The following is a 15,600-nucleotide window of genomic DNA, read 5'->3' as shown; positions in this document are numbered from 1 at the left end:
GTCGGAGGTTGAATATCGGAAGCATACCTTGGCTGATGGTCGCGACGGATGGCTCGCGATAACGTGATCGGGCGCTTCAGGCTGCCTGGATGAGGAGCACGAGAAACAGGCGTCGCAACGAAAGAGTCGGAGGATTTCTTGGAACCGAAGAAGGACAGCAGCAAGCAAGTGTGCTTACTACTATATATTTGCAGAAACGATAACCGCTGCGAATGGCTCACAGACGATATCGTTGGGAGGGTGTAGAGGGATGTCAGGTCAGGTGGCAGAAGTCACGGGGGATGTCCTTATTATCTGAGAAGGCGGGTCCTATTCCCGCTATACCCGATACGACCACCCCGCGGCCTGCCGTTCTTTGGCTCTCGCCGCGTCTATGAACCGCTGAATCTAATGGGCACGTCTTCACGGACTTCGCTCTCTTGCCAGTGCTGCGTGTCCAGCCTATACTCTTATGAAGTTCCTTGACTTCCTCGCTTCGACTTCGCCGCGTGCTCGAACGCTCCGCGAAATCCAACTACAAGCCACAAACGATGAACCCTTGACTTGCGCAGTTCAATCGGCCTCCCCACACACACCAAGGCAAACGCAATGCAAGCAGCGTCCCGTTAGCACGTGAACAGCCTGAACAAGCCTGTGGAGTGGAGGGAGCCCTGCGGTCGTTGTGCTAAGTTAGCGTGGAATTGCTATCACATGTGACGCCGTCAGCCACACAATTGTGCCCTAGCACCTTCCTGTCCTTGACGAGAACCTCTGGAGCGGTCTGAAACCTGCGACATTTCTATCCTTTCTGGCATTATCTCTCTGCATAGGTGCAATGCTCGTATTCAGCTGACATCGCCGTTGCCTGGGACCCGCCAAAGAGAGCGCTTCGATGAACTTCCAAGAGGCCAGCAGCCAAGATGGTGCTTTCATGCTTGCCAGTCAACACACCACTACGGCACTTCTAAGGCACCTACGGGTCGTCCCGGACTCCCGAGTTGCGTCACGAGCTTCGACGTGTGGCAACGACGTGTTACCTCAGGCTGCACAGTATTCATGCGAGCGTGTCTGCAGAATCGCCGTTCTGCCAGAATCCCCTCTCTCAACTATTGAATCGGCAATCGAAAGTGTTTCATGCATGTACCGTGGAAGGCTTCCCAGTTGCTATGACCCCAGCACAGTGCTCAGGTTTAAGTCTGCCCAGATGATTTTCAACATGCGGCATCACAATTCCTACATTGAGTCTTTGAATGCAGCTGAAACCAATATCGAAAAACATTTCGAATATTCGCGCGCTCCATGCTGGAAAAATCTCCGTCGAAGTAAATGTCATTGCGCTGTCTTCGGTCACTCTATCAGTCCATACCGGCAAATTCTCCACGCAAGTGTCACTTCATTACTGCCCATCGCGGCAATTTGCTTTTGTTTGCCCAGGTGGCTTACACTATCATATCTGACACAGCCGTGTAGCCATGTGACCACCTCACGTTGCATTGCGTTGCGCTTAGCGGAGTGTACAGGAGGGTCACATCATGCTCAGGTGACCTCTGTGATGCTTGCTCGGAGTTTGAACCGCAGCAAACTGCGACTGCTACATAGTAGTATGCATTTTCCCTCACGCGCATTCTTATAGACAAAACTAGCATGCCAAAAAGTCGCAGACCAAACACATGAACACGGCCTTCGTCTCAAACCAGGGTTCCGTCACGAGGCCTGACCCGCATACCCCGAACCAACAGGCACCCACAAGTGCAAGGAAATGCCTCTATTATCCAATGCAACTATTTTCAGGCAAAGACGTGAACTTACCCTCACAATGAATGTCTATCCAAACCACGACCCGAACGTCACTGACGCTATCCGCACGACGTCTATTCCGTGCAAGCATTACAGCTGCACGCACGGCTCGACACTCCCTATGCTTACTTTATACATGTTCACAGATTCTTATTCACATATTACTTGGACCATCCCACCTCTATATCCTCTCAGCAGCTTCGAATCATACCACCCACGCAGTGCAAATCCATCTTCCACATCCAATTCAAATCGTCGTGCAAAAGTAACCACGCAATACAGACCCCTCTACTACACTCTCCTTCTACATCTTATCAGCCAGATGCCTTTTACACTTTCGTGTCCGCTCGCAAACTTCACGTATACCTCTTCACCCACCTATGCCATGCCCTCGCGTCCGTCCGATCTCGGTTGCCTACCTGGGACGATCCGACTACCTACGTCCCCACCACCAAATAAATTCTCCCAACCCCATTCTTCCCAGACCACACCATACCCTCTGACTCCCAGTATTCCTCGGCGCAACTTGTCATTTTCTTCATTGATTTATGTGCTATATGAGCAGCAAATTTGCAAAAATAACCGTCAACGAACCAATCAGAATCGGTCGGTTAGCTCAGTTGGTTAGAGCGTGGTGCTAATATCCTACTGTTAACGCCAAGGTCGCGGGTTCGACCCCCGTACTGACCATCTTTTTGGCTGGGGAGGGTGTTCGTGGTGTGGTGGAGTGTGTTGTATTTTTGGGTTTGTCGCTGTGAAGGATTCGGTTGTGGTGGAGACGCGTAAACGGCTAAAAGGGTGGTGTGCTGGGACTTGAGGGACTTAGATAAGGAGAGGAGTGAGGGGGCACTTCAAATCACTACACATGTTTGTTAGATATCGCCATATTTATGTATGGTGTACTTCTTGAATTTTCCGAGATTTCGTCCATGATCACCCACGTCCACCCGATATAGACGCAAGAATAGTTCTAAGAAATCCTACTCCACAAGCATTATACGCCTACCGATTACACCCTCAGACACAAACCAACCTCCCTATAAACGCCAATCAATGCCCACTCCACGCTATGCAACCAAAAGAAACCCTCCGTCTCCCCCTCACGCCTCATAATCATACCCCCCCTTCCCAAACTCATCCTCCAACCCAATCGTAACCTTAATATTCATCGCCCCCAGCTCCTGAATCAGCAACTTCGCCGCATAAGGCATCGTAATCCTCCTCACCCCCTTCTCGCTCTCGCAAATCCTGCAATACCCACTCGCACCCATCTGCCCGCACCTCTCGCACACATCCACATTGTGCGCGTCGCTGCTGATCATAAGACGCTCGAGCAGCAGTTGACTAGCCCCATACGCAATGAGGCAATCGCGCTCCATCTCACCCAGACGTAATCCGCCATCGCGCGCACGACCTTCCGTAGGCTGACGCGTAAGAATTGCGCGCGGGCCGCGAGACCGAGAGTGCATTTTGTCCTGGACCATGTGCTTGAGTTTCTGATAGTAGATCGGGCCGAAGAAGACGTAGAATTGGAGAGCCTCGCCCGTGATGCCGCTCGTAAGGTAGTCCTTGCCTGTGTACGAGAACCCGTGTTTCACAAGGACGTCTGCCATGTCGAGGACTTCTGAGCCGCCGAAACAAGTGCCGTATTCGAGGGTGCCGCGGAGCACGCCTGCCTTGCCGGAGTGCAATTCCTTCATTTTGCCGACTGTCATGCGGGAGGGGAAACCGTGGGGGTTCATAATGATGTCGGGGCAGATGCCTTGATCGTTGAAGGGCATGTCTTCCTGCGCGACGATCAAACCGCACACACCTTTCTGTCCGTGGCGAGACGAAAACTTGTCGCCGAGTTCGGGGCGGCGCGTTTGCCGGAGGAGGAGCTTGATGAGGGAGGTTCCGGCTTCGTTTTCGGTGATGCAGACTTTGTCGATGTAGGAGGGGTCGGGGAGCTTGTAACGCATTTCTTGGGTTTTCATCGGTATGTTTCCGCGGGCGCCGGTCGTAGTGTCCGATGGTACGGCTTTCATGAGGTAGGTTTCACCTTGGTTCACGCGGGCGCCTACCTGCGCGATACCATCTTTTCCGATGGCGCCGTACTTTGGGTCTGCGAGGTTCTTTGGCTGCATCGCCGTCTTATCGTCGATGCCGTCAGAGGTACCATTCGCGTAGGTCTTGAGCGGCACAACGGTCTTCTTGAGTACTTGACAACGCCCAAAACCGCGGTCGCATGACGCTTTGTTAAGCACGAGAGCATCCTCGATATCGTAGCCGGAGTAGGACATGACTGCGACGGTAGCGTTCTGTCCAGCAGGAAGCTTATCGTACTTGGTCAACTCGATTGTCCTGGTTTTAACCATAGGTTGTTGAGGGTACACCATGAGATACAAGAGGGTATCTATCCTGGTGAACTGGTTGTATGCAATAGCTCCTATAGCTTGTTTACCCATAGCACATTGGTATGTGTTACGCGGCGACTGATTGTGATGGGGGTATGGGATCAAGCCGGCAACGGCGCCGAGAATTGTGAAAGGCTCGATTTCCAGATGGGTTGTGTATTGGCCGATGTCTTTCTCCCTAATGGCGATGTTCGTATCGTTCTCTTCATTGCAATCCAGATACTCGACCAAGCCACGGGTTAAGAAGTCCTCAAACTCCATCGTGCCCTTCCTCAATGCTTTCAGGTAACGCGCCGTCACTTTCGAGCGTCCGTTCTCCACGATGATTAGTGGTCGACAGATCCGACCTTCGTCAGTGGCTATGTGGACTTCGCAGAAATCGTGATTGATGTAGATGCTCGTGAATTCCGATATCCGACCCATCCGTCTAAGCTTTCGGAAGTTGACGAGGAAGCTTTTAGGTGTGCTGGTAAGGGCGATGGGAGTACCGTTGAGGCATACGGAGTAAAGACCTTCCCTATGTATCTCGTCGCCCGTCTGCATACAGATGTCTTCCGCACCCAACAGAAATACCATCTTCCGGACTGGGTCCTCATCGTCCTCAGTGGTGATGTGGGTCATCAGAGCTAGATTCTTGACTAGACCGCAAGCTTCTCCTTCAGGTGTATCCGATGTGCAGAGCATGCCGAATTGAGAGGGCTGTAATGCACGAGGACCCGAAACCTTTCTCGTCTTCTCGAACTGGCTGGATATGCGCGTCATCATACCGAGAGCTGCAATGTAACTGAGCCGGCTGAGCACGTGCGTGACACCTGCTCGGTCCATCTTGAACCGTTTGAGACTCCAGTTGCCGGTAGCAATAGCACGTTCGATTCCGAGCGTGATGTGGTTCTTGAGGGCGCCAATGTGCGAGAACGCGTCGAACTCCTGGGCGCGATTTTGCTTTTTAAGAACCTTGTCTATGCCTAGCTTAAAGTCGTGGTTGAAGCGTTTGAAGTGATCTTCAAACAAGAGGGACAACATTTGACCGGACAATTCAAGACGCTTGTTGCCGACATAATCTCGGTCGTCCACCAGGTTGGGGTTGACTTCAGCCATGATGACCCGACGTGCCATCAAAGCGATATACAGTGCTTTTGTTCGGAAATTTGTGCCTTCGACGGCCACATGAGGTAAGACGACGTTCGCTAAACATTCAATAGCTTCAAGGTGGTAGTTTCTAGCTCGTCCAAACTTCTTTGTCAGGCGAACGCGGTGGCCAACATGTTCCAGTGCTGCTTGCTGCGTGAAGATCTTAGCTTGCATGCAGGCCTCGAAGTTCACTGTGAACTTGTCCTGGTACTCCGCGTCATCACCACAAATCAAGACAAAGATCTCCTCATCCGAGAGCACTCCCAGAGCCTTCATGACGATGACAATCGGTATCTCCTCCGAGAGCGTATTGTGTCGCAGGTACATGAGACCTTTCTTCTGGATAACGTATGTTTTCGTTTTGCGCTCGTTCGTCGAACTTGTTACGCTAGCCTGCATGATGCCTTTTGCGCTCTCCACAATGACACGATTCTTGTTTAACTGTTCCTGAACGAGAATAACCTTCTCCTGGCCCCTGGTAATGAAGTAGCCTCCGGGATCCAGCGGACATTCCTCTAGAAGAGCCATCTCTCTGTCGTTCTTCGCCGCTAGCACACACTTGTTACTCTTGAGCATGATTGGCATTCTACCGATCTGAACATTGTTCCTCCTGACTCGGCTGGAGCCGCGCGTGTACACGATATCGACAACTATAGGGGCGGCGTATGTCATGTCTCGTAGTCGACACTCGTTCGGCGTGATCGTGCTCTTGTAGTGTCCATTGAGATTGTCTTCCTCTGCGCGATTCGGTGACAGTACGCGAATGTCCTTGTACTCGAGCAAGAACTTCGGATCAAGATCGCTGCGCACATATCGATTGGCCTGGAGAATCTTCTTAAGATCCACGTCCACAAAGTGATTGTACGAGTCAACGTGCTGTTTCACCAGACCCTTCACCTTCAGAAACGCCGGTAGCAGATTCCACTTATCGCGCGCGGTATCAATCGGGTCGGTGAGGGATTTGCCATAGTAGAAGGGCTCGAGCATGGCGGCGAATTCGTCTTTCGCGCTGCTGTTGAGCGGCGCTTTCTGGCGGCGCGTCTTGTCGGCGGCGTCGGTCGGACGATCCACGTCCATGCCATCTTCTGCGAGCGCGCGCTTTCCTTCCTGAGTATCACCACCTGCATCTTGGGTTGCGCCAGTGCCAGCTGCACCCGGCGCAGCTTTCTTTGCCCCGCGCGGGGCAGCTCGAGGCCTCGGTTTGGGCGGTTCCTGCGCGTGTAAGTGTGAAATGAGCTGCGGGTATGGTCGCCGTACCTTTGGGCCCACCATGTCTGCAGCCAAAGAGCAGAGACAGACAGTTGCGTACAGAGGCAAGGTAGAGGTGGAGTAGCTTGACTTTATCAAAATAGTTTTGCCGCAGGTAGGCCGAGTCACAGATCCACCCACCAATCGGGGGTTCGCAAGTGCCGCAGCTCCATCCGTCAGCGAGGTGGGTGCCCACGTCCGTCGACACCCTCTCACTTTTGATACACTTTCTACCTTGTTTGTTAAGAATCCATAAGCCTTCAAAATTACACATTCAAGAAAATGACATTTGTACATACTCGACCAAGTCTCGCCTCGCAATACGGGCCAAACTCTCGAACACGGTGCACTCCAGGACTTCAAACGGACACCAGATGTAGATAGCAATTAATGTATACTACTCATCTACCAGTCAGAATGCAGTTCCCAAAAAAATCGCTCATGGAACCTCCAAAAACACTTCCACCTTGCCCATTTCTCCCACTCCACTACCCGATGCCTCGAAGACCTAATACTTGTTACCACCTTCCCCCTTTTCTCATCTTCCGTAATCCCGTCCGGCTCTGGAACACACGCTCTAACACACAGCATCTCAATCTCATCCGTATCGTTATGAAACCCAAAGGACCTACCAGGATTCAATACAATCCAGTACTCCATCTTCAGCGCGAAGTCGAACTGATCGGGAAGCCGCTCGTCGTCAACCAACTGGGTAAACCACTCCGCAGCACGTTCCGGATCAGCGAGGTCGTCGTCCGAGGAGATCTGCCTGTCGAGACTCTGCTTGTCATATTTTTTAATCTCGAATGTTCCAGGGGACATTGCGCTCCATTCTGAGGCCATCGAGCGCCTCTGCATCGTCACACTACGAAGTGATGGAAGCTGATATGTCGTTGTCAACCGGTGGACGGTCAGCAGCGTGGCGTCGCGGTTGGTGATATTAGCTTCATCGTTGTAAGCACACGGCGTTGGCGTCAGAACGAGATGCTGGATGCTTTCGAGCATTGCTGTGGATAGGCTCTTGAGGATGATTTCTGCGTCGTATATTGGCATGGACACATGCTTCAATACTTTGTGCCGTACTTCGTTGCGCAAAGTCCTGCACGTTGCTGCAATACCGAAATCGTAGCGGAAGATGTCATTCGTGGAAGAGCAGGCATCTTCTGTTAGACACGTTCCGAGCCAGACGGGCCTTGAACAGGTCATGGAAATTAAGTCTGGGCACAGACATGGTCTCCAGAACAGTCGAAGCGGTGCCATAGGGATGCTTGCGAAGAATAGTCCTCGGTTGCGTACTCGATTGTTTGAGATTGAATTGTTTGTGATTGAAACATAAATATGATGTAGTAGGGCGACGCCTTCACCATGGATTCCGCCTGTGATTGCGACATGAGTGAGACGCGATGGATAGAGGTGATCTAGAATCTCGAGACGCAGTTCCGCTGGAAGACCCATCAAAGTGGCTTGGGGGTTCCCGCCCATTGTTGGTTGAATTGCTGGGGTTTGAACAATCGAAGACGATGGTACTGGATCTATAGCCATCACTATACTCATTCCAGGATTATTTGAATATGATTCAACGGATTCATGGAATGGCGGTCCTTGACGCGAGGCCAGCAATGGGGGAACGAGTGCACTAGGCTGCAGGCCTTCGCAGTCGGAATCGACGTTGTGGTCAGGATTAGACAAAGAAGACATGGTGGGTGTTAACGACAACTAGGAGACCATTACAATCAAATAGACTCCTGGGTTGTCGAGATATATCAAAGCCCATCCTTCCTCACACAGCCACGCTTACATGCCAGGCACCCTGCGCCTCACACTGGGGTCGAATATCCACCAATCGTCAGTCAACATGATAGTCACTCAAGCTAATTTGTGCCAAATCGTACCATTCCATTCAAACTCAAGAGCACATCAAAGTCGCATATCCGCCAAATGCTTCGCCCAAGCGCCAGACTCCCCTATGCCCGTAATCCAAGTACTTTCCGCCTTCAAAATGCCATCGATACTTTACAAATCGCTGACCTCGTCAGACCATTGCACATCTATGCAAATACCCTGCCATGCTTTCCAACTTTATACATAGAAAGTCGAGGTAAGGAATTCCATGAGGAATAAGGTGGAATGAAACAGACAGCACCCTACTAGAATGCCGCACCGCCAACTTCACTGTCCCCATTGAAAGACCGAAGATGTTCCTCAGCAAGCTCAGATCGTAACGCCGCGTTGTCCGCATCTCGGCCCAGAGCATCCCACTCTCTCAGGCTCGCGCGTTTAGAGGCCTCCTTGGCGTCGATCTGCTCCCTGAGCTTGCGTGCTTCCTCTTCCAGCTTGAGAATCTTGCTCGTATCAACAAGCTCAGGAGCCTTCTGACCTCCAGGGATCTCTTTGGGCAAGTTGTCAAGATGGCCACCGAAGCGCTGCGTGCGAGGATATGTGGTAGACGTGCTGTTGCTAGAACCACGGAAAGGCGGAGCAAAGGGTGTTGGTCCGCTCCCTGATCCACGAGGACCAGAAGGTGGGCCTCCATGGTAGCCTCCGCCTCTCGCGCCCCAAGTAGCTGATCCCCGACGCGGTGGACCAGAGAAATCGCGAGGTGCATCATAACCGAAGCTGCCGCGACCGCCGCCCCTCGGGCGAGTGGGTGCAGCAAGAACAGGGTTGCTGCTATTGCGGGGGAAAGAGGGCGGCTGCGGAGTCGAGCCTGAGGGACCGGCTGGCGGGGACATGGCTGGAGATTGGAAGCTACGGTTGGAAGGACCCGTGGGAGGGGCACGAGAATAACCGCTGTCTCCATTGCGGTAAGATGAAGAAGGCCCGGTAGGCGGCGCAAAATCTCGTTCGCGGTCTCCTCTAGGTCCCGTTGGCGGACCGTCGCGTACTCGGGGAGGAGATCGTTCTCGCTCCCGATCGCGGCTTCGATCGCGACCGCGATTGTAGTCTCGGTCTCGGTCATAGTCACGCTCGCGATACGGCGACCGAGGAGCGGACAGTGGATCTCTCACGGGCCTTTCATCAGGTACCAGACCAGCTCTGCTAGGGTGGACTGGTGGAGGAGACGACCGACGCGAGGTAGCTGCAGATTCCCTGCCCGAAGCATCGTTGGATGTATATGTGTTCCTAGCCGGAGAGGGCGATCGGCGTCTCCAGGTGTCTGCGGTGTATGGGTCGGCACGTTCTCGTCGAGGGGACGGCGATCGACGACGGTAGTCTCTGTTGTCGCGAGCGGGCGAGTATCGGCGCGGAGGGCTATGCTATGTCAGCTGAAGATCTTCAATATAAACATAATGTCTTGTGTACCTCTGTGCACGAGAGCGAGGCTCGTCGTACCGGCTTGCACGAGGAGGCGAGCGAGCGGCACGGCTTCTGGCTGGTGAAGGGTCCCGTTCTCGTGGCGGTGGAGACCGATCGCGGCGAGGTGAGCGCGTATAGGAATCGTATTCCCGCCGAGGAGGCGACCTTGCGCGATCATTACGATAGTCATCCCTTCGAGGAGAGTATGTACGGCGTGGTGGAGATCGAGGCCTGCTGGCCCTCCAGCGGTCGTCGTCCCGCCTAGGGCTCCTAGATCGCCTGCGGAAGGTTGCTGGAGAGCGGCTTCGTGGACGAGATGAGCGAGCACCTGGTGTATAGGTATCGGCACGACTAACACCACCACGCGGTGGGCTTCGATCACGGGTGTTGGCACGGTAGCTGTCGATTCGCGGACCAGGCGAGCGAGGGCGGTAGGTGTTCGAGAACCTGTCGTCCCTATCTTGAGTTAGCTATGCGCACAAGATGCGATCAAGGCTTTTCTCGGTTCGGTGCACAACTGCATCGGATCAAAGGCCTGGGCGCGACAAACCTTCGGTCGCGATCGCGCTCGTCTCTGTCCCTACGATCCATGATGAAAGCTTGCAATTCTATTACTGCTGGCGGTTATAGACAAGGAATAGGAGCGTGTGTTGCACGGAAAAATAACGAGGTGAGTCGTGTTGCGGTGATCGTAACGTTGACACTCGTTGTCTGCGGAGGTCAGGGTTGTTCGAACTTTCCACAAGCCAAAGCCAAGCCTGGGGCCCACGCGACGAATTTCTGCACGTGATGCGGCTCAGGCGCAGCCGAAAGCGTCGCATCCACCACGTCTTGATCCGATCTGCCAGAACTAAGAGAATGAGCAACCATGATAGGATTAGTCTCATCGTATGTCTTTGACGTAGACGGAGAGTCCCGGATTGTCCAATGAATCCTGACAGCGCATTGTCCAACTCCACGATACGCCTGTGCATATCCACCAAATCTTCACTTTCTGGCTCATCTTGATGTCATCACACGGACCAACGTTCGCAATACCTTCTTCCATGTGCTTCCGATGTTCTTGTATTCAAATGTTGATTCAGTAGTCGCAAATGCCCCTCAATAGAATCATTGCGCTTGTGAGGCTTCTTGATGGCAATTGCCACATCTTCCTCCACGATGTCCTTGCGCCTCGACCGACCAATTCCCGCGCTGTCTTCATGCTGGTATCTTTACAAATCTTACAGTCCTAGTCCTCCTAATTCTTTCCCTACCTATCCTGTTCAACGCCGTGAGCGACGATCATCGTGACCCTTCTCCTCTCTCTTCTGCCTCTTTCGGGACTCTGCCGCAATCATCTCACTGAGATCATCTTGATCAATACTCTGCCACTGTCCCTGCATCTCCGCTTTTCTCTGCGCCTCGTACTGTTTCCTCAAAGCCTCCTTGTCCAACTTGTCGCTGTCCGCCAGAGCATCCACATCGACCGAGATATCGACATCACCAGCTTTGCGCTTGCGCTCGCCCGCTCCAAAATTATCCCGTCGAGCAGCATCAAGATCATAGGCATGTTCACCACCGAAGAAACCCGTGGACTGGATATTCTTCTCTGGGAGCACCTGGAAGGCGCTACGCGGCGCACCAGGCTCTTCGGTCTCGATGCCCTTGCGCTGCTTGCGCAACGTAAATTCACCACCAATAGTTTCTGTTCCGCCGATTTCTGAGGGAACAGCAGAAGCAGAGGTCATCGAGGTCTGAATGCCAGAAGCATCCTCCTGACCTTCCTCTTCCTCCTCTTCCTCATCGTCCTCCTCTTCGTCGCTCTCTTCTTCGTCACTCTCCCCTTCTGCGCGCAAGACGCCCCAGATACTACGCTCTACAGGCTCGCCATGCTGCGTTGGAGCGGATTGCTCCGTCAAAACACCCTGACCGAGAGGATCACCACCCCACTGTGGGCGATGCGTAGTGTCATCGATGGGTGGTCTACCCCACTGACCCGGGTTGAATCCCCAAGAAGCGCCAGGGGGTATGGGCGCATTCACGCCGGGGATTTTCAGACTCGGATATGACGGAGGAGTGCCGAAACGCTGCTGATTGATTAGCCATGGCGGAGGCTGACCAGGGCCCATGCCCAACGCATCCTTCAGTTCCTCGCTCAGCACACCTGGCTTCAGGTGAACCAGGTTGGTCTCAAACTCTTTGCCCTCGTAATAGACTTCTCCATAGCGCGTCATCTCAGGCTTGGTCTGCCTTCGGAAGAAGGCGTCGTAGAGCTTGCCATAGTCCATGTCGAACTTTCCAAGTTTTCCCTGCACGCGCTCCCGCTGCTTCTGTTTCAAGGTCATCTCTGCTTGTTTCTCGAGAACTGCTTCTCGCATCTCGGAGATTCCGGTTTCCTGAATGAACTTTGGTAGCGCGAACGGTGGCTTCTCGATACCACGCTTCGATGAAAGGTACTCACGCTTGAGTGACCAATGGTTCGGAACAGGGACGACGTTCTTGTAGCCTTTGATAGCAATCAGCAGACGAGGATCTGAGGAGGTCGGATCGGTCCACTCCACGAGCTCCGGCTTTGCAACCGACGCCTTGAGCTGTGCCACAGACATCTTGTTCATCTGTTTCCGCTGCTTCTTCGAGATCTTCTTCGCGGAATCATCGTCTTCGTCGGGAATGTCATCATCGTCGTAGTAGATCTCAGGTTTGTCTTCGTCCTTTGCTGCCTCTTCGGCAGTGGGCTCGCGGAATTTTTCGAACACGTTCTTGTACTGCTCAAATAGTGGGTTATCAAGGTCATAAGCATTCGCGAAGTCGTCAGCGCTCAGAAGGTCCGCGGATCGGACCGCCTGTTCATCGTTATTGGTCTTGTCGTCGGGAGCAGGAGATTCGCTCTCACGCGCAGAGTCGCCGGCCTCAGATGGGGTCTCCTATTGGCAAATTAGTATTGTTGTAGGGTAGGCTGGGGTCGCCAAACTTACAGCGCGCTGTGCCTTCTTCTTTGCCCGACGATACGCGTTCTTTGACGCCTTCTTGGAACCAGGAGCGGTAGTAGAGCCGTTCGGCATCATGGCGGTGGCGGTCGCCATTTCGAGTGATAGCAGCCCGCTACGCGGCGAAGGTTAGGTTAGATGTTCAGGTAGCCTGCGAGTAGGCTCTTAGAGACGGTAAACGAACCAGGCCTTGAGCTATCTCGCGAGTGACGCGGCGCGACTGCGCGATTAAAGTAGCAGGTCGCGGTGTGGGAGGGGGTCGTTGAAGGTGTGGAAAGCGGAGCAGGCGAGGTGAATTTGGCGACGGCAGCGCCTACCCCGAATCGCGGCTTGGCGTCACATGATCACAATCGAACCTTGGAACCCTGGAACTCGGAAATGCTCGAGCGCTTCTTCCTACCTAATCACATCTTCGATTAATTTGATTATCAATTTTCGCTGTGGGAGATAGATTCATGAATACGAATATATTCTGGAGTATGTGCTCTCGATATCTGTGCATATCGGCTGATGCTATACCCTCTCCCACGTTCGAGTCAATCGATTCCAATTGATTACTCGAAATCTGTGAACATCTATCTATAGACGACTGTCAGGCTCGAACTTCTTCCCCCAGAAACCCCGGAAGTGCTTCTGCTGACCAGCCTCGTTGATCTGCTTGATCTCATTGGGCGTCAACTTGAAAGTCAAGGCCCTCAAATAGTCGCTCAGTCGCTGCTCTTTGCTTGAAGTCGTGATCGGTACGATGTCCTGATCGATGCACCATCGGAGACTGATCTCGCCTGCACTGACGGCGTATTTCTTTTCGAGGCCAGCAATAACGTCGTCGACTGGACCGGGCGCTGCTCTGGTGACTGCGGTGAGAGGTCCGTAAGCCGTGGTAGCAATTCCGTGCTTCTTGTGGTAATCCAGAAGCTCCAGACGTTGGAGGTAAGGATGGAACTCAATTTGGTTGACGGCGGGCTTGACTTGAGCGGTCTTCAGCACGGAATCGAGGTCCTGAGGTCGGTAGTTGGAAACACCGATGGTCTTCACGAGACCAGACTTCTGCAGCGCTTCCATCTCAGCCCACGAATTCTGTAGATCCTGCTCCGACTTCGCCCAGAAGGGTGAGTGGATGAGGTAGCTGTAGGAGTCAGCTTCGTACATGAGGGCCAAAAAGTGCCAACGGGAGCAAAACTCACAGGTCGACATAATCCAGCTGGAGTTTCTTCAAGCTCTCTTTGAGCGCCCGCTCAATGTCACCCGCCTGGCCTGTAGGTTCCCATACCTTGGTGGTGACGAAAAGCTTACTGCGGTCAACACCGCTCTCCTTAATAGCTTGGCCAAGCTCAGTCTCGTTTTTGTATGCTGCAAAATGGTTAGTCACTTAACAATTGGTGCAATGAATGAGTATTAGTCTCCGATTCGTGTACCCATGACATTTTTCGAAAAGTATCTGTTTGGTAACCAACGGTAGGCTCTTGCGTGGCAAACTTGCACAACTCACATTCCGCGCCATCAAGATGGTAGTACCCAAGCTTGATAGCAGTCTTCACACCGTCAATAATCGCCTGATCGACCTTCCCTTGCTCTTTCTTTCCCCAAGCCGTACCAACGCCATATCCAATCATAGGAATGGCGGCTCCACTGTTGAGCTTCAGAGCCGGAATTGTGATGTCTAGATTGGCCATATTGGAAATACTTTTTTCGCTCAATATTACTGGGGGAAGCTCGGCGCGTTTGCAGGCTATCGCGAGTACAGGGAGGTGACAACGATGGGGCAGTATGGATGAGTGACGCAGGACACGATGAGGCACACACTTCAGCATGCAGAATGTATTGATGCTTTATGGAGATGTCGGAGGGAAATCGGAGATGAGCGTCAGCAATTGTGACTCAAGGAAAGCAGAGGTGTAGCTATTATGAATCCGTACTGAGGGCGGAACATTGCCGATGGCCGAAGGTGGGGTGTGGACGCTACCAATGACGTGATGCACGCCGATAAAGCAGCTCCATCCCAGGAAGACGCGGCTGCGGCTCTTCGTATCCATGCATTCTGAGCGATCTGCTTTGCATAATCTAGTAAATTGCTATGCTGCGCGAGTGTATGCCATGCCAGTGGACAGGGCGAGCAGAACTTGCTGAGTCATGTTCACAGGATAGAAGAAGCTAGCCATCCTAAAGCATCTTGCACCTTCGCAGTCTCGAGAGCCATGAGAAATAACTTACAATGGGCGACACAAAAAGCCGAACTTTAAGGTACCAGATTCTCAGCTCTCTATGTCGGACATTAGACAATCAGCTATAAGCTAAGTATCTAATAGTACAGCCTAGGATAACTCGCTCTATAATACAAGTTCGAAGTTACAAACTAATGATATACCGCCGTATCTCACGTTGGCGCAAGAGCCGGTTCTCCATTCTCGTGAGTCAAACCGCATCTCCATCGACGATATCGGCCCCTATGATAACGCAGGCGCTTTAGCTGTGGGGGCGAAACACCAACGTAGTAAAACTCCTCGCAGCAGAATGAGTCAACCCAAGCTATCGGAGCATCGCAGGGCCAAAGCGCTTCAATCAACGAATGTTTAGAAATCATTTCCTCATCTATGTATCCTACATCGCAACTACACCACCACACAGCAAAGCTAGCTGGTGATGACTCAGTCTCCACGTCCACGCGATGCGCTGTCCAGGCCAGGTCCCCGGCCGCACAGCAGGTATATAACAGAACACAAAAGCAATAGGAAAGGAAGGCCTCCTGTGAAGACGCCAACGCGCCCCGTAGTTTACAGCTTTAG

General features: G+C 52.7%; 5 protein-coding genes and 1 non-coding gene across 6 annotated transcripts; 1 reads left to right on the top strand and 5 right to left on the bottom strand.

Annotated features, from left to right (window-relative positions):
- Positions 1-2,381: 2,381 nt before the first annotated feature.
- On the top strand, positions 2,382-2,466 carry N0V89_009239. The gene has a single exon. It is a non-coding gene; the product is annotated as a tRNA-Ile (tRNA).
- A 410-nt stretch (positions 2,467-2,876) lies between these two features.
- Positions 2,877-6,575, bottom strand: rpc2 (DNA-directed RNA polymerase III complex subunit Rpc2; the record flags this gene model as incomplete). Its single annotated transcript, XM_056217991.1, has 1 exon — positions 2,877-6,575. One exon carries the CDS (start codon positions 6,573-6,575, stop codon positions 2,877-2,879), a length of 3,699 nt encoding a protein of 1,232 aa, XP_056067256.1.
- Positions 6,576-6,990: 415 nt separating this feature from the next.
- On the bottom strand, positions 6,991-7,373 carry N0V89_009237 (uncharacterized protein; the record flags this gene model as incomplete). Its single annotated transcript, XM_056217990.1, is given in 2 exon segments — positions 6,991-7,059; positions 7,074-7,373. 2 exon segments carry the CDS (start codon positions 7,371-7,373, stop codon positions 6,991-6,993), a joined length of 369 nt encoding a protein of 122 aa, XP_056067255.1.
- A 1,325-nt stretch (positions 7,374-8,698) lies between these two features.
- On the bottom strand, positions 8,699-9,283 carry N0V89_009236 (uncharacterized protein; the record flags this gene model as incomplete). The annotated part of the gene is made up of 1 exon (XM_056217989.1): positions 8,699-9,283. One exon carries the CDS (start codon positions 9,281-9,283, stop codon positions 8,699-8,701), a length of 585 nt encoding a protein of 194 aa, XP_056067254.1.
- A 272-nt stretch (positions 9,284-9,555) lies between these two features.
- Positions 9,556-12,913, bottom strand: N0V89_009235 (uncharacterized protein; the record flags this gene model as incomplete). Its single annotated transcript, XM_056217988.1, has 4 exons — positions 9,556-9,803; positions 9,855-10,304; positions 11,119-12,754; positions 12,806-12,913. 4 exons carry the CDS (start codon positions 12,911-12,913, stop codon positions 9,556-9,558), a joined length of 2,442 nt encoding a protein of 813 aa, XP_056067253.1.
- A 483-nt stretch (positions 12,914-13,396) lies between these two features.
- On the bottom strand, positions 13,397-14,490 carry N0V89_009234 (uncharacterized protein; the record flags this gene model as incomplete). Its single annotated transcript, XM_056217987.1, has 3 exons — positions 13,397-13,943; positions 14,002-14,167; positions 14,307-14,490. 3 exons carry the CDS (start codon positions 14,488-14,490, stop codon positions 13,397-13,399), a joined length of 897 nt encoding a protein of 298 aa, XP_056067252.1.
- Between the last annotated feature and the right edge of the window lie 1,110 nt (positions 14,491-15,600).

Source organism: Didymosphaeria variabile (genome assembly GCF_027946475.1).
Source record: "Didymosphaeria variabile strain IMI 356815 chromosome Unknown scaffold_7, whole genome shotgun sequence".
In the NCBI taxonomy this organism is placed as follows: domain Eukaryota; kingdom Fungi; phylum Ascomycota; class Dothideomycetes; order Pleosporales; family Didymosphaeriaceae; genus Didymosphaeria; species Didymosphaeria variabile.
This window is presented reverse-complemented; position numbering and strand designations above follow the sequence as displayed.